The sequence below is a fragment of the Ochotona curzoniae genome, unplaced genomic scaffold (genome assembly GCF_017591425.1).
Source record: "Ochotona curzoniae isolate NIBS_2020 unplaced genomic scaffold, NIBS_Ocur_1.0 scaffold_2453, whole genome shotgun sequence".
In the NCBI taxonomy this organism is placed as follows: domain Eukaryota; kingdom Metazoa; phylum Chordata; class Mammalia; order Lagomorpha; family Ochotonidae; genus Ochotona; species Ochotona curzoniae.
Genome location: NW_024467094.1, coordinates 21330911 through 21356738, shown reverse-complemented (window position 1 = coordinate 21356738; position 25828 = coordinate 21330911). Strand labels below are relative to the sequence as shown.

At 36.7% G+C, this 25828-nt stretch overlaps 1 protein-coding gene across 3 annotated transcripts in view; it reads left to right on the top strand.

The window, feature by feature from the left end:
* The window catches only part of CLTC (clathrin heavy chain), a 68375-nt gene that overhangs the window by 34314 nt on the left and 8233 nt on the right, over positions 1–25828 (top strand). For all 3 annotated transcript variants that reach the window (XM_041000960.1, XM_041000959.1, XM_041000957.1), the window contains exons 7-29: positions 185–382; positions 1205–1405; positions 4375–4527; positions 4612–4734; positions 5330–5467; positions 5575–5739; positions 5879–6059; positions 8267–8430; positions 12597–12722; positions 13139–13281; positions 15602–15836; positions 18537–18659; positions 19579–19724; positions 20778–20961; positions 21154–21346; positions 21667–21824; positions 23024–23188; positions 23305–23412; positions 23496–23663; positions 23791–23940; positions 24016–24147; positions 24247–24357; positions 25410–25580. In XM_041000960.1, coding sequence (XP_040856894.1) covers positions 185–382; positions 1205–1405; positions 4375–4527; positions 4612–4734; positions 5330–5467; positions 5575–5739; positions 5879–6059; positions 8267–8430; positions 12597–12722; positions 13139–13281; positions 15602–15836; positions 18537–18659; positions 19579–19724; positions 20778–20961; positions 21154–21346; positions 21667–21824; positions 23024–23188; positions 23305–23412; positions 23496–23663; positions 23791–23940; positions 24016–24147; positions 24247–24357; positions 25410–25580 — 3636 coding nt within the window. The remainder of the gene's footprint in view (positions 1–184; positions 383–1204; positions 1406–4374; positions 4528–4611; positions 4735–5329; positions 5468–5574; positions 5740–5878; positions 6060–8266; positions 8431–12596; positions 12723–13138; positions 13282–15601; positions 15837–18536; positions 18660–19578; positions 19725–20777; positions 20962–21153; positions 21347–21666; positions 21825–23023; positions 23189–23304; positions 23413–23495; positions 23664–23790; positions 23941–24015; positions 24148–24246; positions 24358–25409; positions 25581–25828) is intronic.

Genomic DNA, 25828 nt, shown 5'->3' with positions numbered 1-25828 from the left:
CTTGGCATCCTGTAACTCAGTCTTTTTGTTTCCCTGTTTAAAAATTATTTTTTTTAATGGCAGTAAGAGAGCAGCTGTCAGAACTTCACAATTTGATTACATTTGTGACTCAGTATTCATCTGTTGTAAACAGGTTTGATATCACATCCAGATGAACTCATTGCAGCTATTCTATAAATTGTAGGTTCTGTCAGTGTGTGTAGAAGAAGAAAACATCATTCCCTACATCACTAATGTCCTGCAGAATCCTGACCTGGCTCTGAGAATGGCTGTGCGTAACAACCTGGCTGGTGCTGAAGAACTCTTTGCTCGGAAATTTAATGCTCTTTTCGCCCAGGGGAATTACTCAGAGGCAGCTAAGGTGGCTGCTAATGCACCCAAGGTGAGCAGCTTTGAAAATGAAGCTTCCATGATTGGATTCATGTTCATGTTCTCTGTTTAATACTCTAAAAGTAGAACCAGTTTCCACAGAGAAACCATTTTTATGTTTTGTTTTCCTTTTGAAGAGTATGACAGTTACTTGTTAGTGCCTCTATATTAGGTTAATTATTTTTTCTGTATTCCAGAATTACTTTGATTAGTTCATATATTTGATCAATTTTCTATAGTTTGCTTCAAAAATAATTTTTTAAAAAATTTTCTTGGGAAGATGAGATACAGACAGGTCTGGGCCAGAGCAAATATCTGGGAACTCAGTCCAGGTCTCCCATTGGGTGACAGGGACCCAGTTGCTTGCCTTTCAAGATGCTTGCTGTAGGAAGCTAGAATTGGAGGTGGAACTGGGGCAATAAACCCAACTCCTCTGATAAAAAATTTTATCATATCAAGTAGTCTTTGAAGCACTTTTACTAATTGTCACATTTATTGTTAGCTTTATAAAACTCAGATTGTGAAAAGAAGATCTAGTGAGATTTGGCTTATTTAGAAACAATAATGTTTGGTTACTTATATGTAACGCTTTTGGACTTCATAAATGAAAGATACTGATTTTTACTTCCAAAAACTCAAGGTTAAATAGTTCTTGTATTATTTATCATGGATAAGAGTGCAAAATGAGTGAGTCTTTTTTCGACATGTTGTAGGCTTGAAATTGGGTGTTAATAGATCAGCACATGCCTTAGGGATGGACTCAAATGATCTGTGGGAGAAATTAGTGTAAAATTGGTTTGCTTTTGAGGAAGCTTAACATTTATCCTTCTTAAAGGGAATCTTGCGTACTCCAGACACCATTCGTCGGTTCCAGAGTGTCCCAGCCCAGCCAGGTCAGACTTCTCCCCTGCTTCAGTATTTTGGAATCCTTCTGGATCAGGGACAGCTGAACAAATATGAATCATTAGAACTGTGTAGGCCTGTACTTCAACAAGGGCGGAAACAGCTTTTGGAGAAATGGTTAAAAGAAGATAAGGTATGTTAATTTGTATTGACATAATTTTGCTTTGTTTCAGTTAGATACCATGTTACCAAGCAAAAAATTATTTAACTTACACCAGAATGTCCTCATCTGTTCTTTAGTATTTATAAAAAAAAAAAAGCACAACAGCGTTCATTAGGATACTGATACTGCAAGCAGTAGCTTAACCCAGTGTACCACAGCACTGGCCCTAGAATTCAGGATTCCTGGTAGGAGGTTAAAACCAATAAATAAAAAGCAATTTGCAGTCATTCTACTTCAGAAAAAGTTGTCATGAGATGGCTTCCTTCAGTATATATTTATATTTGTTAGTGTTAAAAGCTTTTAAAAGATAGTTTATTTTTATTGGGAAAGGCAGATTTAGAGGCAGAAGGAGAGACAGAAAGAGGTGTCCTTTCTAAGTCACTTCCCCAATGACCACAATGGCCAGAACTGAGCCAATCTGAAGCTAGGAGCCTGAGGCTTCTTCTTGGTCTCCAAAGGACTTGGGCCATCCTTCGGTGTTTTCCCAGGCCACAAGCAGAGAAGTGGATTGCAAGTGGAGCAGCTAGGACACAAATCAGCACCTACATGGGATGCTAGTACTAACACTCTTGAGGATTAGTGCTGGCTTGAGGAATGTATTCTTTTTTGTTGTTTTATGTTTTACTGAAGTCAGATATACAAAAAGGAGGAGAAAGAGAGAGGAAAATCTTCCATTTGTTGATTCACTCCCCAAAATGGCTACAACGGCTGGAGCTGAGCCAATCTGAAGCCAGGAGCCTGGAGCCCCTTCGATTCTCCCACATGGGTGCAGGGTCCTAAGGCTTTGGGCTGTGTTTGACTAATTTCCTGGCCACAAGCAGGGAACTGGATGGGAAGCAGGGCCACCGGGATTAGAACTAGAGGCCATATGGAACCCCTAGCACATGCAAGGCAAGGACTTTAGCCAGTAAGCTGCTGCTTCAGGCCAGGAATATATTCTTAACCTCTCATTTTTCTACACTTGAGATACACATTACTTCTACCTATAGCTCTAAGTGTGAATTCTTCTAATATTTCCACTATCTTCAGGATTGCAGTATTTATTGCTGGTAATCCATGTTTGGATATGCAGAGAAAGCATGCTGTATGAAATTTTGTATCATATATGTTGTATCAGCACTGTGCATTAACAGTGAAATAGTTATTTCACAAAATATTAATTGGTGTTACAGGGAAAATGTTTAACTTGCTTTATTTGAAATTTAATGAAACATGAAACCTTAAAAAATATCGACTGGCTTTTTTTTGCTGTAGGATTTCTCTGTCCGTTGTGACTTACTATTTTCTCTTCATACATTCCATGTTATGGTGTCATAATAAGTCACATTATTCCTTACATGGAATAATAAAATTGTAGATGTTGCTCATTTGTAAGGCAGTGAACAGTTTAAGTGACCCATCAATGTTGTTTTTGTGTTTCTTTACGATTTATTTATTTGAAAGGTAGATTTACAGGGAAAAGGATGGGTGGAGAAAAAGATCTTCGCTCTGCTGATTCATTTTGCAAGAGGCCACAATGGCCAGAGTCAGTCCAAAGCCAGAAAGGATCCAGGCTTTTTCTGGGTCTCCCATGGGGGTGTAGGAAGACTTTGGGCTATCCTCCTCTACTTTTCTAGGCCACAGACAGGGAACTGGATGGTAAGTGGAGCAGCTTGGACATAAACTGACACCCATGTGGGATCTCAGCACCTGAACTGGGAGAATTAACCAGTTGAGTTGTTATGTCAGGCCCATCAATGTTGTTGCTTTCATATTGCCATTTTTTAATGCGTTTTTGCATATTTGTAGTATTGGATTACTATATTTTATGGCATTGTCAAGAACTAAACCAGCAGTATTTCAAACACTTGAGTAGTGAGTAAATATGTTGTTAGACCTTTCAGCATTAGTGTATGCTGGAAATATATTTACATTATTAAGTCTAACCCTCATTTCTTGACCCAGTTTCTGGAATCTTACAGGATACTGGATGGTAGCTGCTCAGAATTAGGATGCTGGGACAAGACTTTGTTCCAAAGAATAATTACTAGCCTCCTGACCAATTACAGAGCCAGTGTTTGAGATCTGTCCTTATGATTTGAGATAAAGGAGAATGGGAAGAGCCAAGTAGCTGGTGTGACCTGTATAAAAGAATGAAAGCTTTTGGATATCATTGACATTTTTTGATCAATCATTATGGGGGATCTTTGTGTGTTAAAAAAAGAAATATTGGTTATCTGTTCATTAGTGAACATGTTCAGTAAAGTTGTAAAGTCTTACAGAACTTCTTTAGACAGTAAATGCAGAAATAAGATCTTGCTCTGAAGACAATCAAGTCATTTGTGAAGAGGAGCTCCATTAGGAGGATAATTTCTACATTGGGCAGCTGATTAACTAAGACAGCTTGAATGGTAAAGAGAAAGTTATCTATATGCCACCTAAATTCCTAAACTTATTGTGTTTAACCTGTGAAATTGGAATGTCCTGGCTTTACCTTAAATCTAGAAAGCCAAATTTCTCAGACACATGGGTTACAACTTAGTTGTATTAATAGGCATTACAATAAATGTGTTGATTCTGTTGGTGTCAGAATTTTCGTTTGATAACATTAATTAAAAATTATTTTGGAAAATTTGGATCATGTGAGTATTTTGAGATAATGTTGGATGTACAAGATTCTAGTTTAAATAAGGTACATACATTAATAAGATAATTGATATCTGTAAACATACACTCTTAGTGAGCTTTTGAATTTAAGTTGAATATGAGAATTCTTCTGAGACGATGTTGTGAATACAAGGTTGAGTCATTACCACCCACGATTCCTGCATATTTGTAATGTAATTTGAGAAATTAATTAATTGCCTGTCATGTTAACTATTTGTTATAGGGAGGTAGTATTAGTTACTCATTTATAAAATAGTTCATGAATCATTAATTCATCTCTTTCTTTTGGACAGCTGGAGTGTTCTGAAGAACTGGGTGATCTTGTGAAATCTGTGGACCCTACATTGGCACTTAGTGTATACCTAAGAGCTAATGTCCCAAATAAAGTCATTCAATGCTTTGCAGAAACAGGTCAAGTTCAGAAGATTGTCTTATATGCTAAAAAAGTGAGTTCTGTACAACAATTAAAGTATTTAAAGGTTATTAAAAATGATTTTTGCAATAAGGCTTAAGTCTTTGTCTATTTGTAGGTTGGCTATACCCCAGACTGGATCTTTTTGCTGAGAAATGTCATGCGCATAAGTCCAGATCAGGGGCAGCAGTTTGCACAGATGTTAGTGCAGGATGAAGAGCCTCTTGCTGATATCACACAGGTAATGGCATTAGATGCACAAGTATAGAGTTGGGGGATTTGACTTTTAAAAAATTTTGGAGAAGATTGGTTGAACTTTCACTTTGTAGATCTATGTCTACTTGTGCAAGTGTCTTACATAAATGTAAGCTGGGGAAAAATTGACAGTGTGAGGCCATCTGTATACTGTTCAGAAACATATAAAACTCTTATTTATGTGTATTTTTTAAATGAAGAATAGATAGGAATAATGAAGCTCAGGATACTGGCTATTGCTGAGTGAGGGGGGCGTACAGAAGAGATCTGTATAGGAAGTGTATCAGAATTTTTACTGCTTATTTTTTGTGTATTTTGTAAGTTCATAAAAATTTTAAAGATCAGTTTGATTGTGTTTTCTTTTATCTGTTGAAATATTTTGTTGCTTTTTTCTAAAAGTATTTAGTTCTCCAGGGGACAAAAATGTATTATTCAAAATGTGACATGATATTCAAATGAAATTCTGTAAATCTGTTATTTGGCCTTACAATTTTGGAGGCACCAGAAGAGATCATGCATAATTTCATTAGCATGATACTAATGCCATCTTAAAATAGTTACTATGATTTCTGTTTTTTTAGATTGTTGATGTCTTTATGGAGTACAATCTCATTCAGCAGTGTACTGCATTTTTGCTTGATGCTCTGAAGAACAACCGCCCATCTGAAGGTCCTTTACAGACTCGATTGCTTGAGATGAACCTCATGCATGCACCTCAAGTATGCACTTTTATGCATTTTATGTGTTTCCTGCAGCAGTGTTTTCCAGTTATGCAGAGTTTTGAAGATGGATATCACATAAACTCCTTCTGTCTCTGGTTTTATAGGTTGCAGATGCTATTCTAGGAAATCAGATGTTCACGCATTATGACCGAGCTCATATTGCTCAGTTGTGTGAAAAGGCTGGCTTGCTGCAGCGTGCACTGGAACACTTCACTGATCTGTATGATATAAAGCGTGCAGTTGTTCACACTCATCTGCTTAACCCTGAGGTATTTCAGCTTTCTTACCTAAAAATCAGTTTTGAATTTCCAGCATATTGAAAATGTTTCGGTGGGACTAGGTGACAGTAATTTCATAACTCCATGAAGCTGAACGTTATTTATTTTATTCATTTGTTTCGTCCTCTAGTGGTTAGTGAATTACTTTGGGTCCTTATCAGTAGAAGACTCCCTGGAATGTCTCAGAGCCATGCTGTCTGCTAATATTCGTCAGAATCTGCAAATCTGTGTTCAGGTGGCTTCTAAGTATCATGAGCAACTGTCAACTCAATCTTTGATTGAACTTTTTGAATCATTCAAGAGCTTTGAAGGTAATTAGGGTTTTGATATTCTTTTTGTTTTCGTTTTTGAAGACTTATTTAAAAGGCAGAGTTGAGGGTGTGGAGAAGATATGGAGAAGCCTTCCAGCTATTGCTTTACTCCACAAGTGACCACAGTGGCTGGGGCTGGCCCAGGACGAAGCCAGGAGCCAGGAATTGCATGTGGGTTTCCCACACATGTGCGGGAGCCCAAGCATCAAGACAGTCCTGCACTGATTTCTCAGGTGTATTAGCATGGAGCTGGATTGGAAGTGCAGCATCTGGGATGTAAACTGGAACTCATAAGGGATGCTAACATCACAGGCTGCAACTTTCCCTACTATACACAATTCTGTCCCAAATTTGTGAATTTTCTAAGAATTTAAATAGCCAGGAAGAGCCTTATGATCAGATGGTTAGAAATTATCTTTCCAGTGACTGGTGTGTTGGTTTAACAGGCTAACCCTCTGCCTACAAGTGCTGTCATAATGATACAGGCTCTGGTTCCTGTCCTGGCTGCCCCAGTTCTGATCCAGCTCCCTGTTTTGTGGCCTAGGATGGCTGTAGTCCTTGAGCTCCTGCCCCGACACTAGACACTAGGAGACCCGGAAGAAGCTCCAGGCTCCCAGTTTTGTATCAGTTCAGCTCTGACCCTTGCTGTTTGGGGAGTGAACAAACCAGCAGATGGAAGACATTGTTTCTGTTTCTGTTCTCTCTGTAAATCGTCCTTTCAAGTAAAAATAATCTTTAAAAATAAAAAAAAATTTTTTCAAAAGCTTAATTTTATTAAAAGTCTATTTAAATTTTGTTAGTAATAAATATTATCCAGGTCCATATACATTAGATCCTAGGGATATAGAGTGAATAAGAGTTTCTGCTTGGTATTTTACAGTTGAATTGAAGGCAAAATTTTCAGAGAAAATACTGTATGGTTTTATGTTAGTTTATGAGAAGACAAATGACCAATTATCTTTGATGCTTATGTAGACTGTTATAAGGACAAATAATTCTGCCCAGGAACATCTTGTGACTGTGTAGCAGAGCTCAGCCTTTGCACTGTTGTCACTGGAAGCAGAGCACTTTTTGTAAGGGAGTTGTTGTAAGTAGAATCTTAGCAGTTTTGTTGGCTTCTACCCAGTAGCATCAGTTTAACCAGTTTGACAGAAATGCCTACAGACATTTCCAGATGTCACTTGGAAGGAAAATTCCCCCTGAACCCATGCTGTGCGGTGTACACCATTGGTGGACTCTCTATTTGTACGCTAAACTCTGGTCTCTACTTGATCTTTTTGTTGTAACAGTAGTACAAGTACTCCTCTAGACAGGAGGGATAAAGGATTCTGCATTCACTTTCTAAATTTCTGATTTCAGTTTCTGAATGTGAACTTTCCACTAAATTTACACTCTTGTATATAGTGACTACCAACTATGTAGAGCTATTTAAATGTTAAATGTAATATAATCAAATTACATGAAATGTATGCTTTCTGCAGTTAATTTTGCTGTGTATCAGGTGCTGTATAACCACGTGTAGTTATTGGCTAGATATTGGACACCAAAGAGAAAATTTTCATCACTGCAGAAACTGTTATTTGAAAGTACTTGATTAAATTCTTTTCAAACCACTTTCATGTATTTCCTGTTAACTGCATTTGGAAAAATATCTGATGCAGGAGACTTCATTTAAAATTTCTTATTGAATTAGATGTGGTAATTACCTTCATTTTTTTCTAAAGTTATATTTTATTGAATGACTATTGCATTAGTGTTTTTACTGAGTTTTTCCTTGTATGTTTGTTTATTTGAAATGTGGAGTTATAGAAAGAGAGGGAAACAGAGCTTCCATCTTCTGGTTCACTCTCCAAATGGCCTCAACTGGGCCAGGCCAAAGCCAGGAGCTTCTTCTGCATCTCCCATGTGGATGCAGGGACCCAAGCACTGAATCATCTTCCTGTTGCCTTTCCAGGCACATTAGCAGGGAGCTGGATTAGAACATTTGGGACTTGGAACTGGTGCTCACATAGGATGCAGGGATCATAGCTAGCAGCCAAACCTTCCACTCACAATGCCAGGCCCCTTACTGGGCTTTTATAAAGCTAATTTTTTCTAGTATCTGACAGTATTAAGCAAGCAGTGTTTTTTAATTGTGTGGATGTTTTTCAGTTTTGATGTTTTCAACAGTACACCTATGTTTAATTTCAATTATTTATTTCTTTAAGGTCTCTTTTATTTTCTGGGATCCATTGTTAACTTTAGCCAGGACCCAGATGTACACTTTAAGTACATTCAAGCAGCTTGCAAGACTGGACAGATCAAAGAAGTAGAAAGAATCTGCAGAGAAAGCAACTGCTATGATCCTGAGCGAGTCAAAAATTTTCTCAAGGTAAGTGTTTTTGAGTAATGTGTTCTCTGGTTAGGTTGAAGATAAGCAGTTCTATAGGATTTCAATTGCGCTTGTAAAATACGAGATTTTTTAACATTCTCAGATTGTGTATGACATTATTTCTTCTAAATTTTGTGGTTTTCTTTGAAATGGGGAAGGAAATTGGTAAGTAATACTTGGAAATGACCATCTGGTTGAAAGAAGAAAAAAAAATAGTGTAAAGATAATCTCCAGTTATGCTTGATGTCATTATTGAGTATCATTTAAACTTCCTTAATCATACTGAGTGACCCTTTGCATCATTTTGAGGATTCTGTATTGTAGGCAAAGGGGTCTTTTGTCTAAAGGATAAGAATTTCTATTGTTAAATTTGCCTGACTCTAGTAACTAAAACATTAATCCTGTATAATTCATAATGTATAGGTGAAATGAAATCAGCTCATGTTTGTGAACTATGAGTTGTTACATAGAAGTAAGCATTGACTGTGAGGAATAAACAGTGAATTTTATTTAATGCTTAAATTAGCTTTATTTTCTTACCTACAAATTACTTTGTGAAGAAAAGAATGTTTTAAAATTGGCAACTACCTATATAAAGTTGCAATTTTTTTCTTTTTTATTTTCTGGAGTTATTTGAACTTGAAAACCAAACCAGAATGTTTTCTGAATGTTTTCTTTTTTTATTTGAGAGAGAAAGAAAGAGATAGAACTTTGGCTCACTGTGTAAATTACTATACTGACTGGGCCAGACCAAAGCCAGGAATTTGGACAGTCCAGGTCTTCCATGTGAATGGCAGTAACCCAGTTACTTGAACCATCATTGTGGCCTTCTAGGACCTGTATTAGCTGGAAGCTAGGTTGGAAGCTTTGCCAGGCATCAAACCTAGGCTTTCTAATGCCAGACAATGCCGTCTTAGCCACTAGACTAAGTACCTACCTTATGGGATGTGTGTGTGTACACCCACTAAGAAACTATCATCTGGAAATAACCTGTATTTTTTGTTCGTAAATTGGTTTTATGAAGAATTTTCTACCTTTAATGGTTCTGGTGGCTTTATAATGTCTTGACCATCATGAATTTTCTGGGTAACTTGACTGATACTTATTTTGACCCAAAAGCTTCAATTGTTGGGGGAAAATCCCTCCAAATGAGAGATTTCTCTGCTTGGCTAGTGTACCTATGACACTCACTAGTTAACTTCCTCTTTTGCATATCTTTACTGTTTTGCTTTTTTAAAAAAAAAATACAGTTTCTTAGCTGATTTATCTTTGTTTCTATTAAGTTTAGCTTTTATACTTCAGTTACAATTTCTTTAGTCTTGGATCTTCTTGTTTGAGTAGTATGTATGTATGTAAAGCAGAAGCTTACTGGTTTATTATGATATTCTTAATATTGAGGAAAAAAATCCTTTGGATACTAGAATGTTCTGTCATGTGTTGTCTATCACGTAGCATCTAATGCAATGTAGATTCCCCTTCACATTTGTGGATTAGGTACAAGTTTGAAATATATTAGGTGAACTTTTGAGCTAGTCCCACCTGTCTTGAATTCTGTTTCTTTGAAATATTAACCATCATTTATTCTTTCAGTATATGTCTAGTTAATATTTCAGGAAAGTTAACTGATCTGCCTCAATTTCTTCTGTCATAAATAGTGTTTAACAAGCACCGTGAGTGCTTGTGATATTTCAGTGGCAACCATTATTAATAAGCTGTTTTAATGGGTTTTGATAATTAGTGGACTCATCTATTTTTTTTTCCTATATGGTCTTTTTGTGTCTTTTTGGTTTTAAGTTGTTCCTGATTCTTCGAGTATGAATTAAGGAAGAATCTAGTATCTTTTAAATAATCTAAGAACTTTATTGATGCTCTTGTTTTCACTAATTTCTTAGAATGAATATAGAAAACCATTTACTTGTTTATTGATCTCTAGTAGTAGCTACAGTGCTGCTTAATAATTGCCTTTGTTAAAGGTAACTTTTAGGTATTAGTGAATTGTAATTGGCAGTATATGTAAACTTTGTTGATCATGATGTATCTTTCTGAAACTAGTCTTCAGTATCTGAATGCCAGTCGTGTACTAACCTCAAGGAATACAAAAACAAAATGATGAAGCATTGTCATTTAAGTATCATTTGAATCCTGCTCTAAGCTTCTGGAATTGCAGTTTTTTTGTTTATAGTGTGGAACTGGTCTTGAGACCCATGTTTTGCCCCTTATTACATTTGATCTTGTTTTTAATATTCGTTCGCTGCTGGTTTTGCTTCAGCTACTGACTGCCTTAATTTCCACAACGCTTTCCTGCCCCCAGGACTTTGCTTATGTCCTGGGCAACTTTTCTCTCCATACCTTCTTCACATTTCTGCTAAGATGTCATAGGAAGGATGTCTCAAGTTATCTTATAGAAAATAGAACTGACTGTTCTCTTGCCTTCCTATTGTTCTCACCTTCCTGTTCTCTTGCCTTCTTTTATTGAACAACTAGCATAGTAGACACTGTCTCTTATTTTAGATCATATGTCCCTTGAGGGAATGCACAATGCTTACTCTTTGGTCCCTGCTATATCTTCACTGCTAAGAATGGACTCTGGTATATAGGTATTCAATAAAAATTTGTTAAATGGACAAATTCATGTTTAAGAAAACCTCTGTGTCTACCTAATTTCAGTTTGGGCTTAAAATATTTAACTGTTATAACTAAAGACTACTTAACTATTTAGTAAATAATTTACAGTGTTAATATTACTTTCATGTTTCAAATCATGTTGCACATGTAGATAGTCAAGAAAATATCCTGGGTTTATCTATTTTTTCAGATTTTCGTTTGGAGTGCAGTTTGTCATCATTGTCTCAGTTGTCATAAATACCCATACATGTGAATATAATTATTAATGATAAATTATTTACAAGAATGCTTTTCCCTTAAGTGATAAAATAATATATAATATTTTATGTGCATATCAGTCAATAAGGAAAAAGACCAGTGTGCTGTTTTATCAATTCGTTAATATTCATTAGTTGAAAAACTTGGCACATTGAAGTTTTTAGCATAGCAAACTGCAGAATTTTTTTCTGGAAAGGATTGTAGCAGCTTGTAGTACAGAGTTTCCACAATATTGAACAAGTATTGGTTTAGATTTTCTTTAATATAAAAAATCTGAAGCTGGACTTTATTTCAGATTCACAGCTGTTTTTTAAATTGAGCATAGCTCAGATATTTTTTGCTCAGTTTTCTGCCATGAAAACATCATTTACTAATATTCATGCATTAATTTTAATTTGGTGTCTTTATGAATCTTTAAGAATCTTTAGTTTTTAAGAATCATTTTATTCTAATCTGGGCTATCATTGGGAAAAGTCCTGTTCCTAGTTCTTTTACTTTAGTAGGCTGGTATAGAGGAATCATTTCTTGAGAAATACTGTACTGTGTATAAATGAATTCCTGATGGAAACTGTTGTTTTTTGTGCTGTGCGTTATGTCTGTGGAATGTAAAAGGACTTGTATCAGGTAAATGCCCAGTACAGGTTTTACCTATCTGTCTGTAACATCTTCTGTGTCAGTCTTTAAGTAGGTTTGTAGTTTGATATTTGTAATTGTAAAAGCAGTTGGCAGTTTAAAGATGCTATTTCTTTAAAGTGCTTTTTTATTTTTCTGGCTTTTTTCTTACACAGCAATGTATGCTATATTTAATTCATGCCATTATCATGCTATTCCTAACTGGCTTTGTTTATATTTGATATTAAAAGCTGACTATATAGGTTGGAAATGGGGAGGAGAGAAAAGAAATTTTTAGTCTGAAAGAAATGAGTTACTAATGCCATATTTCTGGCATTGTGGCTCTAGTTACTAATTTACCACTAAATTTACTTGAAATGTTGTTATACCAGTCCTGATGCAGTGATTTTATACTGGAGTGGTACTGGTAGCTCACAATTTTTTTTTATTGCTTTTTGATAAAAAGCATATGTGGGCAGGACTTCAAAACTTTCTGCATGAATCTTTATTATTCAACAAAAATGTAATGAGAATGGTTGTGCACACTTGGGTGTTGGGACAAGCTTCTGTGAGCCTCTCCCTATAGAATAGCACAAATTTTCATATTTTGCATAAGTTTGATACCTCATACAAGCAGAAATTAAGGCTTCTTTATATTTGTTTTTTTTTAGGAAGCAAAACTAACAGATCAATTACCACTTATCATTGTGTGTGATCGATTTGACTTTGTCCATGATTTGGTGCTTTATTTGTACAGAAATAATCTTCAGAAGTATATAGAGATATATGTACAGAAGGTAAGTAACATTTAGATAATTTAAACATAGTCTCTTGGGTTTTATTCTTACATTCCAGGAATTTTATCTTTCAAATATCAGAACTTGGAGATACTGTATAAAGGCCTTGAACTAGAAGGCACGTTGCCTTCTAGCTATAGAAGTACTCCAGATAAGGCAGTATTCCATTCTCATTCTTTGTAACTTCCTTGGACATATTTATCATTAGGAACGATGTATAGAGTAACAAGTTTAACCAAGCCAGCAGGGAAGAAGATCAGGATATGTGCTTCTGGTACTTGTTATAACCCGAGTTTCCTGCTGAATTCCCATGGCTGGTTGCAAATTTGATTGTCTTACTGAAGCTAAAAGCTAAAGGAAATGGATTTTATTTTTTAAAACTCCTCTTTAATTTACGCCCCTCCTTTTGACCATAGGTGAACCCAAGTCGACTTCCTGTGGTTATTGGAGGATTACTTGATGTTGACTGCTCCGAGGATGTCATTAAAAACTTGATTCTTGTTGTAAGAGGTCAATTCTCCACTGATGAGCTTGTTGCTGAGGTCGAAAAAAGAAACAGGTGTAGTACTGTTTTAATCTTAGTCATTAGGATAAATGAGTAGTCTTTTTTGGCATGATAACAAAATACAATGGATCAGTTACCTCAGAGTTCTTCAGTAGTGCATGGAGAATAGTTCCCTAGAGAGACTTAACTTCAGTGGCTAGTTGATATACCTGAAAAGAAGGTTTCCTGAAATACTATAGCTGTCATGTAGAAAATATGTTAACCTAGTTGATCACTGTTTTCTATGTTTATAATTTTAGCTGTGTGGATTGGTTTAGTGGTAACTATTATAATAAGCTTCTATAAAAGATAGCCATAATAATAGTGTATTTAGTAACTATATTTGCTGATAATGTATGTTTTCCAGCCTAAGAGGAAAGGAATTTCTTATGCCACTTTGGGTCTAACTCATATTTAATATGCAATACCTTATGTGATATGAATTATGAGTTTCCAGTAATGTAGTAGAACATAGAATAAAGCCATTTAAAACTTGTAAGACAAAATTTTTTTAGCTAAACTTTGAGAAGGGCTGATACAGGAAAAGAGGTTGCTAGGTTAGTATTACAGTGGCATGTTAGACTAGCTATATGAAAGAATATCAAGAAAATTAATTGGTTTAATTATAACTGAAATTGACTTTGATAGCCTAATAATAGTATTCACAGAGTTTGTAATATGTTTCAAAGATGGATTTATGTATAGTAAATTTACCTTATAATATAGATTTAGAAGTTTGAGTCTGGTTTCAGGTGATTTTAGGTCATTATAATTTAGCATTTAGAAACAGATTGAATGTGTTATGTTTAGTATATGAAAAAATTTCGCATATTTCAAACATAATAATTTGGTCAATAAGTACTGAATGATGTTAGTAGGCTCAGGTCGCCTATCTCATTTATCTAGACATAGCTAATCTTCATACTTTGAGCTGGCAGATCATGCCTTGTATATGTCATTGTAGCTTGATTTTTGCTTTTATAAAAAAAAAAAATGTCAGTGCCCATAGTGAGAATGTTTGTAACAACTATATGAATTTCATAACCAAAGAAATGAAACATGTTTTTACTCTTGCTATTTTTGAATGTTTTAAATAACGAATTAAGGAAGCATGATTATCAGGACTATAGGAATATAAATTATATGTTAGCAAATTCATGTCATTTGGTGACATGATAACTATAACTATTAAACCTGGAATTTCTGAAGCTACCAGCATGTATTCTCAACATATCTTTAGGGTACTATATCCCCTTTAGCCGTCAGTAATGCTACATGTTAACGGTGTTAAATTTGAAAGAAGCCTGAGATAATTTGGTCTGTATCATAACCACATCCCCATCGTACCGCTAAAATAATTTTTTCTAAATTCTGTATGTTTTGTATAATACTAAAAGAGGAACATCTTCTGATCTAATTTATTTGAAAGGCAGAGTTACAGAGAAGAAGGGAGAGATCTTCTGCCAGTTGATTTCACCACAGTATCAGGGAGCTGCATTGGAAATAGAACAGCCTGGACTTGAATTGGGGCCTTACATGATACCAGCTCTGCAGGCATTTGCTTTACCTGCCTCTCTATAGCACCACCACAGATCTGTTTTCATTTGTACGTGGATGTAAGCACATAGGGAAGATGTCTGTAATTCTGGGAAATTTAACCTTTTTGGCATCCTGTTTCCCAATATGTAATAGAATTATTGAGAATTAAACATAATGTTCAGGCAGTAATTGTGGCATAGCGGATTGTGCCGCCACCTGCAATGAAGCAGCCATATGGGATTTTGTTGCTGCCCTGCTTGCCCCACTTCCAGTTTAGCTCTCTGTTTATATGCCTGGAAAAGCAGTGGAATATAGCCTAAGTGCCTGGTTCCCTGCAGCTGCATGGGAGACCTGGAAGTAGCTCCTGGCCTGCTGGATTTGTGGGCGTTTGAGGAGTGAACTAGTGGAGAGAAGATCTCTCTTACTGTCTCTGTGTGTTCAGTTCTGACCCTTCACCTTGTAACTCTGCATTTCAAATGAATTTAAAAAAAAATTTTTAAGTTATGTGAATGTGTTTAACTATAAAGTATTTAATATAGATAGCACGTCAAAAATATGCTCTTCAGGGCCACAACCTCCTACGTGGGGCATGCCCATAAATTTTGGTGCCAGTTTGTGTCCAAAAGGAAGCTCCTGGTTCCTGGCTTCAGCCTGGCCCAGACCTGGCCATTTAAGGCATTTGAGGAGTGAATTAACAGATCTCTCTGTAGCTTTGACTTTCAGAAAAATACATAATAATAATAGAAAGTATGCTATTCACAGTAATAGCAGTATGTATGGTCTTTATTTTTGCTAGATTGAAACTGCTGTTGCCTTGGCTGGAGGCCCGAATTCATGAAGGGTGTGAAGAGCCTGCTACTCACAATGCGTTAGCCAAAATCTACATAGACAGTAATAACAACCCAGAGAGATTCCTCCGTGAAAATCCCTATTATGACAGCCGTGTTGTGGGAAAGTATTGTGAGAAGAGAGACCCACATCTGGCCTGTGTTGCTTATGAACGCGGCCAGTGTGATCTGGAGCTTATAAACGTAAGTACTACTTAGTATGTGCAGAGAAGAGTGCATCTTTTTAAAACTGGTTTTGTTGAGCTACTGAATTTTGAGACCTTGGGGTGGTTTCAGGTTAATACAGAACAATTTTGGAGCTTCACTTGGAAAAAGTGAAAATATTTTTTTTACAAATGTATCTGTCATGAAAAACAATGTAGACTTGTTCTATGTTAGGAGTCTAAAAAAGGTGTTTTTGATTTGTAGCCTTTTTTCCTAAGATTAAATATTTGTAACGTAAGAGAAAGCAATTAAAAGTGAATTATTCAATGGCTATTAGTACCAACACAATGTTGTAGAGTTTAAACCTATATCTAGTTCCATTTTCTTCACCCAAACAGGTGTTCTTTAAACAGCCTAAAAGATATGTTCTTTAAGAGATTGGCATTGTGATATACCAGGCAAAGTTGCTTGTCTCTGACACCATTTGGGTGCCAGTTAAAAGTTCTTTCTGGCTGCTCCTCTTTGGATCCAGCTTCCTGTTAATGGCCTTGGGAAAAATAAAAAGAGAAAGATGGGAGACTCTGATAAAGTGCCTGGTTTGGTCTGAGTTAGCCCAACCATTGCAGCCATCTGGGGAATGAACAGTGGTGGAAGATCTCTCTGTAACTCTGACTTTAAAATAAATCTTTAAAAAGTTCTTTTAATAGTTAATACTATGTACTGCTAGCTCCTGATAACTATCAAAATATGCTACCTATGGATTTGCCAGGTTTATGTGTTTAGTATAAATATTAAGATATTTTTTTGTTTATTTCAAAGAGCAAAAAGATGGAAAGACAGGTCTTCGTCCGATGGTTGGGTGTTTGCTGTGGATGTCAGGGTCCCAGGCACTTGGGCCATCATTCACTGCTTTTTCCTAGCAGTTGTCAGAGAGCTTGATGGGAAGTAGAGTAGCAGGGACTTAAACTGGCACATCTGAGATGCCAGCATCACAGCTATGCTACACCACAGTGCCAATCCCTGAAGTCTCTTTAAGAACAAAGCAAAATGCAGTGTGTTTTGGAGTGTGTGTGTTTAGATTAAATTATTTCTATCTAGAATGCTGTTTAAGAGCTGCTTTGACTTAAACTATTAAATCCAGAGAGGAACATGGTATCCATTTGTCCTCTTTGTACTCTGTTTTAAAGTTGTACAATTACTTGATCATATAATTATTATTTTTCCTCTTGAAGTTATGTGAAGATACTTGAGATCATGCAAATATTCTCCAATATAATATGTATTGATTGATTCCTACTTAAACTATCCTTAATATATTTGTTGCAAATTACAAATTTTCTGACTCCACATTGATCATTAGCATTTTGTATTCGTAGTCATGGGTTCTTGCTTTATCAGTGGGTTAAAATTGTTTGTTTTCACAGTCAAATTAATTTTTTTTTTTGGCTGATGGAAACATTAGTGTCATTTCTGTGTCATGATTTCATTATTTGCACACTTCCATTGACCGTTTCTCCTAGGGACTCTGATCCCTTTTAGTAAGACATACTGTTAGTGACCCAGTATCTGGGGCCAGAATTGTGGCAGAGCATGTTAAGCTGCTGCTTCCAACACTGGCATCTCATGTTGGAGGGCTGGTTTGTATTCCAGCTACTTTGCTTCTGACTAAGCTCCCTGCTAATGTGCCTAAAATAAACTGAAGATTGCCCAATTACTGGGTCCTCTGCCATTCCTGTGGGACACCAGACAGAGTTAAAGGCTCCTGACTTTATCATGGATCAACCCTGGTTGAAGTGACTATTTGGGGAGTGAATCAGTCAAGGTGTGGTCTTTCTCCTTTCTCTCTCTCTGTTTCAAGTACTGTAATTTCAAAACTTTTAATAACTCAACCTAAGCTCTAGATATATTTGCTTCTAGGATCTTTCAGTGGTCAGAGCCAGGAATTCGTTTGTATGTAAATTCCTATATATGGAGAATAAATCCAAGAATAGCTAGCAAAACACTAAAAACATAGCTGAAAAGATAAACTCACCTAATCCAATTTTTGTAGGTTTTCACAAAGCCTCTGTAATGAAAATAAAGTAGTACTGGGGCATGAGTAGACAGCTCCCTGGAGTAGGGCTACGTTGGGCAGCTGTTTATTTATTATTAATGTGAAAAACAGAATTACAGAGGGAGAAGATGGAGTGTTCTCCGCCCTCTGATTCATTCTCCAAATAGCCATAGTGACTGGAGCTGGCTCTGGAAAAAGCCAGGAGTTTCTTTTGGGTCTTCCACATTGGTGCAGGAATCCAGCGACTTGTGATATCTTCCACCACTTTCTCAGGCTCATCCACAGGGAATGGCTCTGATGTGGAGCCAGTGGGGTGCTGGCACTGTAGGCTGTGCCACAATTCTTGTTGCCTCAGGGAGCTTTTTAAACACCTCCAGGTAGCAACCATTTGTTTTTTCTTTTGGTTGAATGTTACTGGAAAAATCAGCATGTGACTTAAAAGATTATATGTGAAAGTAATGAATTTCTTTTCTGTAAAATAATAAGCATTGTTTAAGTGACAGGAAATAACATTTAAAATGAAAGTCACTTAAAATCTGCACTTTTTGTAATTTTTCTTGTTTAACATTTTTTAAAATGATTATATGGTTGATCAGGGCGGAAATGATCAAGGTTTAGGAAAAATTGGGTGAATTCATTGCTTCCAAAAATCTTTACTTTTAACGTTGAAATTAATCTTTTCCTAGGTTTGCAATGAGAATTCTCTCTTCAAAAGCCTTTCTCGTTACCTGGTCCGTCGAAAGGATCCGGAGTTGTGGGGTAGTGTGCTCCTGGAAAGCAATCCCTACAGGAGGCCTCTCATTGACCAGGTAAACTGGCAGAAGTGTTTGATTCCACTTTCCGACTATGACTAACTCATTGTACTTAGATGGATATTTAACTGTGAAACAAAAAACAAAGAAGAAGAAAATAAAAATTACATATAAATCTAGGTAAATTTATATAATTATGTGTATTACATAAAGAAAAATAAAATATTTGCCAAGACATAGTTCAATTATATAAACTTTTAGTCCATCATAGTTAAGTGGAAAATAAAAATTGTGAATCATTGTTACCTGAATTTCAGTTAAATTAATCGGAAAAAATCAAGATAATAAAGACAAGAATTGCTAAGTGAAAAAATACAAAAGACCAAGTGGATAATGCTGAATATCATTAAAGATATCAAGTTGCAAATGAGATAAACGGCTTTTGTACCTTTGTAAAATTCAAAGTGTGTTTTTTAAATTCTAAAACTTGTGGGTTACTATAATTATTAAATTCTCTTGATAAAGATATAACTAAAATATCTTGGAGAAGAACAGATAAAAAGCTATTAATTATTTATTTCTTTCCTAGGAACCATTTCCAAAGAATATTCCTAAGTAGATGAGATTCTTGGAAGTGATACTCATTTTACATCTGAGCACTATACAAATAGCTGATAATAAAGGAGTTACTCATTTTATAATTCTATATCTCTGAGATTGAATTATATGCACCTACTGAAATGATAATCATGAGTATTAGTATGAGAATACATCAATCAGAGAAAAGATATAGTTAGGGTAATTTTTTAGAAGCAAAGAATTACATTTTAATACATATTCACACGGAGTACTAAATTTAAATGTATTTCTTCCTTTCATTTCTACATACTTCAGGTTTTTTAGTGAAAGGCTAAATTGCTCTTACTAGATAACGTTTTCTAATAATCACTCTGTATTCCTTATGTGTTTTCGGTAGGTTGTGCAGACAGCCTTGTCGGAGACTCAGGACCCTGAAGAAGTGTCAGTAACTGTCAAGGCCTTCATGACTGCAGACCTTCCTAATGAACTCATTGAACTCCTGGAAAAAATAGTCCTTGATAACTCTGTATTCAGTGAACATAGGTATGCAATCAGAGGATTCATTTTTACTTACATTCAGTCTTCAATTTTGACATGTTAGTTTGGAGAACGAACAGGGAGACTTTAGAGAAAGTTAATTTCTCTGGTAATATTCTTCCCATCATGCTTCTTGAGACAGAGCCCCTTCTGTAGCTATACCTGATATTTATTACCAAAAATTTTAAAAATACTGCATTTAAATGTCTCCTTCTCACTCTTCTACCCTTCTTTTTCCTTTTCTCCTTTTCTTAATTCACTCTATTTTTCTTGTGTAAAATTCTATGTTGTAGCCTCAGCTAGAACCTGAGAACTCTGCACAGACACCCTGGTGTGGGTCTTTACAGGGTGGTTGGAGAATTCCTTATTAGGAGAATTGGGGTGGATGCAGTTTTTTTCCAAGGGTAATGGGTCAAGTAGCTGTAGGTCTTAGAGATGTCATCAGAGGTGGCCTTGACAAAGTTGCTCAGGTGTGATGATAGGCATCAACATCAGCCATCAGCAGATGCTTTTTGAGTGATCAGGAGCCAAGATGAACCCAGGTGCCTCTGGGGGCAGGTCTGGGGCACAAGAGCCCACAGCCATAGCATCCAACCACCTTGCAAACATAGCATAGGCCTTACCCATTTTGTTTCCCCAGTAACTTCTTTGTGTTGGAATAACAGAGACCTTGGCCATAATGATGGTGACCCCTTGGATGCAGTTTGACATAGCCATTGTTGGCCTAGGTGGTGGAAGTTGCTAGAAGCTGATTCTCTGCCCACTATGTGTGTGTGCTTTTGCCCAGGCAGATTGTTAAAACTTCATCATTGAGACAGGACATCTCTCTCTTGCAGGGTGGGAAGAAGAGATAGATGTCCTCCAGGGACTTGATCTTCATGTCCTTTACCAGGGGCCTAGCTTGGTGACAAGGAGCCACTCAGTGTCCTCAACTTCGCCCCCACATGCTCTGTGGCCTCCCATTCCGGGGCCTCCAGACTGTCCCGCTATACTCTAATCTACCAGTCAGTGTTCTCTTGGAGAAGCAATAGTATGTTTTTTTAATTATTATTATTACAGGAATTTGCAAAATCTCCTCATTCTCACTGCAATTAAGGCTGATCGTACACGTGTCATGGAATATATTAACCGCCTGGATAATTATGATGCACCAGATATTGCCAATATTGCCATCAGTAATGAGCTGTTTGAAGAGGCCTTTGCGATATTCCGGAAATTTGATGTCAATACTTCAGCAGTGCAGGTATCTGCTCAGATTCCATGTGAATTGGATTAGTGTAATTCCTTCTTTGGATTCAAAGTATGCATTGGCCTTTGAGGTCAGGCATAATTGATTGTTAAGGAGTAAAAAGGCAGTACAATGCTAGCAGCCTAAATAATTGTTTTGGATAGGTCTCGTTTTACTGTAACTATAATATTAAAATGGCTTTCCTAGGTTTTGATCGAACATATTGGAAACCTGGACCGGGCTTATGAGTTTGCTGAGCGCTGCAATGAACCTGCAGTCTGGAGTCAACTTGCAAAAGCCCAGTTGCAGAAAGGAATGGTCAAAGAAGCCATTGATTCTTACATTAAGGCCGATGATCCTTCGTCATACATGGAAGTTGTTCAGGCTGCCAATACAAGTGGTATGAGATCTTACCTTGTTGTGTTTCAGATTGATTTAGCATTATCTTTTTATTTTGATTCAGGAATTGAATTCTGAAAAACATAGAGGTTTCCATCTTAATCTAGGTGAAGATAGGTTTCATTTCATGAATTTGACAGGTGTCAGTGATAATATGAAAGTTTTTTTTATAGGATCTTTAGAATTTTAGGTACACTTCATGGTTTACATTTATCATTGTCTCATGTTTCCTTGAAAAGGCAATTTGAAGCAATTCTTATTTTCTTGGGTGATAAAGTATGCTTGGATGCTAGTGCTTGGATTTATTTTTTCTGTTTGTAGGAAACTGGGAAGAACTGGTGAAATATCTGCAGATGGCCCGTAAGAAGGCTCGAGAGTCCTACGTGGAGACAGAATTGATATTTGCACTGGCTAAAACAAACCGTCTTGCAGAGTTAGAAGAATTCATCAATGGACCAAATAATGCTCATATCCAGCAAGTGGGTTTTCTGTTTAAATATTCTTTTAATATTTATTTATTTAATTATTTATTAGAGATAGAAAACTCTGAACTGCTTCACTGTCCACTCCCCATAAACTCACAGTAGCCAGGACTGAATTCCAGGGCCCCAACTCAACCCCAGTAAAAGACATAGATAGCAGAAACCCTGTTACTTGAGCCAGCATTGCTATTTCTTAGGGTTTACATTGGCAGGAAGCTGGCACAGGAGTCAGAGCTGGAATCCAGCAGTTTTGGTATGGGTGTAGGCATTGTGATGGCTTTTTTTTTTTTTAATTGATGATTTATTTTTATCAGACAGAGAAGGAGAGAGAGAAAGATCTTCCATCTGCTAGTTGACTGCTCAAATGGCTGCTGTGGCCAGAGCTGAGCCAGTCTGAAGTCATGAGTCAGGAGCTTCCTCTGGGTCTCCCACAAGTGTGCAGGTTCTCAAGGCTTGTGCCTGCCACTCTGTTGCTTTCCCAACGTGTAACCAGGGAGCTGATGGGATGTGAAGCAGCTGGAATGTAAACTGGTGTCCCAGTGGGATATTGGCACTTGCAGGGGAAGATTAGCCAGTTGAACCATCCTGCCAGCCTTGTGCAGTAGCATTTTAACTGGTAGACCAAATACCTACCCCCAGAATACTCAAAATTGTTAAATACTCTGTCACCCTCTGTCTCTCTCCATCTTCTTTCTCTGTTTCCAAGTCTGCATTTCAAATAAATAAGAATAGGTGCTAGTGTTTGGCATAGTGTATAAAACCTTTATCTGTGACCCAGTTTCATACAAACACCAGTTCATGTTGTTGCTCTGCCTGTGATCCATTTCTCTACTGATAGTGTGGGAAAAGCAGCGGAAGTTTTCCCAGGAGTTTTGCCACGCTCACGAGAAACCCAGATGAAGCTCCTGGCTACTTCCTTTAACCTATCCCGACACTGCCCATTGCAGTCATCTGGGCAGTGAAAGATCAATCAGCCAGTCTCTCTCCCTGTCTCTGTAACTCTGACTTTTAAACTAAATATAGGCATCTTGTAAAAAACAGTGGAGAAAGTTCATTAACTTACTGGAACCAAAATATCCCAATTAAAGAACTCCAAGGAAAACAGGTTGGTTTTTGATTAAGATGTGAGTTTAAAAAAAGGATTGAGCTAAAAAGCTAATACCCAACCAAATGTGGATTATCTTTTTTCTTTCCAGGTTGGTGATCGTTGTTATGATGAAAAAATGTATGATGCTGCTAAGTTGCTATATAACAATGTTTCTAATTTTGGACGCTTGGCATCCACTCTGGTTCACTTGGGTGAATATCAGGCAGCAGTTGATGGAGCCAGGAAAGCTAACAGCACTCGAACATGGAAAGAGGTAATCTAAAATTTGAATGAACGATTAAGATTCTATTTGGAAACATGCTTTATACTGATAAGTTTAAGTAGCTGTAATTTACATTTAAACTGACATAATTGAAATGTTTATTTTAGGTCTGCTTTGCCTGTGTAGACGGGAAAGAGTTCCGTCTTGCTCAGATGTGCGGGCTGCATATTGTTGTGCATGCAGATGAATTAGAGGAACTGATCAACTACTACCAGGTAATGAACAGGAATCTTTTCTATTAACTAAGCTCCTTTGCCACAAATGTTCTTCTCTTTAACTGGATATTTCTTTTACTTAGGATCGTGGTTATTTTGAAGAGCTGATAACTATGTTGGAAGCAGCACTGGGACTTGAGCGAGCTCACATGGGAATGTTCACTGAATTAGCCATTCTGTATTCTAAATTTAAGCCACAGAAAATGAGGGAACACCTGGAGCTTTTCTGGTCCAGAGTCAATATTCCTAAGGTAAGCATTCATTATTTGATTACATGATGTAGGTAAAACTAAGTTTAGAATGTGTGTGCTGTGTTTCTTAGGCTGTTAGTTAAAATTAGATTCATATATAACACAATTAAATCTTTGTTATATGTAGGTGCTAAGAGCTGCAGAACAAGCCCATCTTTGGGCAGAACTGGTCTTTTTGTATGATAAGTATGAAGAATATGATAATGCCATAATTACCATGATGAATCATCCAACTGATGCATGGAAAGAAGGGCAGTTCAAAGATATCATTACCAAGGTATGTTACTTCTTCGAAAGGCAGTCATCAGAGGGAGAAAGCTCATCAAGAGTGACTTGATGTTTGCATTTCTAGGTTGCCAATGTGGAACTATACTACAGAGCGATACAGTTCTATTTGGAGTTCAAGCCACTTTTGTTAAATGATTTGTTGATGGTGCTGTCTCCACGATTGGATCATACTCGTGCTGTCAATTTTTTCAGCAAGGTAATAATTTTTAACCAAACTTCATTAAGTTTGGAAGGTCATATAACTTTTGTCCCTGGAATTTTAACAATTGGCTATGTCTCTAACTTTATTTTAAAGGTTAAACAGCTACCACTGGTGAAACCTTATTTGCGTTCGGTTCAGAACCACAACAACAAATCTGTGAATGAGTCATTAAACAACCTCTTCATTACTGAAGAGGATTATCAGGTAAAAACTTTTTGATTTTTGCAGCTACTCTCAAAACTCGAGTTATGATTGGAATATAAAATTGGTTATATTCTGTAGTAAAGATAAAACCCATTACATGGTGGGTAGGGGTGGGGTGGAATCAATATCTGCAGGATATAGTGCTTGTACATCTACGATCTAAATTTAGTAAGATTTTCAGAATTGAGTGATTTGTTTTTTTAAATGTGTGTGTTTATTGAAAGGCAGAATGACAGATGTTCCCTCTGTTAGTTTACTCCCCTGTAATAACAAGGTAACTGTAATAACAAGGTCTGGGCCAGACCAGAGGTGGGAGCCAGGAACCCCATCATGGTTTCCCACAGGAATGCCAGTGGCCCAAGTAGTTACATCTTCTGTAACTTTCCTGGATACATTAGGAAGCTGGATTGGAAGTAAAACAGTCAGAACTCAAACTTGCAGTCTGATACATAATGCTGCTGTCTGAAGTGGCAGGTTAACCAGCTGTACCATGTGCTTGCCCCTAGAATTCATAAAATTTACAATTTTATTTTGAAAGACGGAGAGCTGCCTCCCATCTGCTGATTCACTCCTGAAATACTCTTCATAACTGAGGCAGGGCTGGAGCAAAAGATAGGAGCAAGAAACTCGGTCTACGTCTCCCACACGGAAGGCTGAAACCCAAGAATGAGCCATCACAGCTACTTCCTGGGGTTTGAATAAGCTGTAATTGATAGCTTAACCCAAGATAATACACCCAGGCACCCTGATAGGAGATATAAGCAATGCTCCAAATAACCAATTTTGTTAACCACTCAAGTTAGCCCTTAATACTAAAAATGTTATGGAAACTAATACATGTGGAAATTTTTGTAATACCTTTGAAGACTATTGTTATAAAATTAGATTCCACAGACTTGATAACCTCTTCATAGATCCTAGCTTTGTGATGTGATGTTGAGTTTAGGCTGTCCTATTACATGCTACCATTGATAGTTCAGTGACCAATAAAAGTGAAATATAAATATTATACTAAAATAATACACTAATTTTGGTGGCTTTTTTTTCTTAAGGCTCTCAGAACATCAATAGATGCTTATGACAACTTCGACAATATCTCACTTGCTCAGCGTCTGGAAAAACATGAACTCATTGAGTTTAGAAGAATTGCTGCTTATCTGTTCAAAGGCAACAATCGTTGGAAACAGAGTGTGGAACTGTGCAAGAAAGACAGCCTTTACAAGGTTGATAAACTTGGTGGGATGGGGATGTTAAGCCAAGTCCAAAATGGTGTTTTATAAGTGATTCTGGCCTATAAAAACTACGTTTATGCGTATGAGTTGACATGAGACTCACTTGAAGTGATGGTTTTTGACTGGGCATCTCTGTCTTATATGTAACACAAGCATCTCCATAAGACAGAAATGTAGTCTTTTTTCTTCTCTTCCAAAATTTTAATTTTATATAACTGGAAGGGGTTTCCCTGTACCTT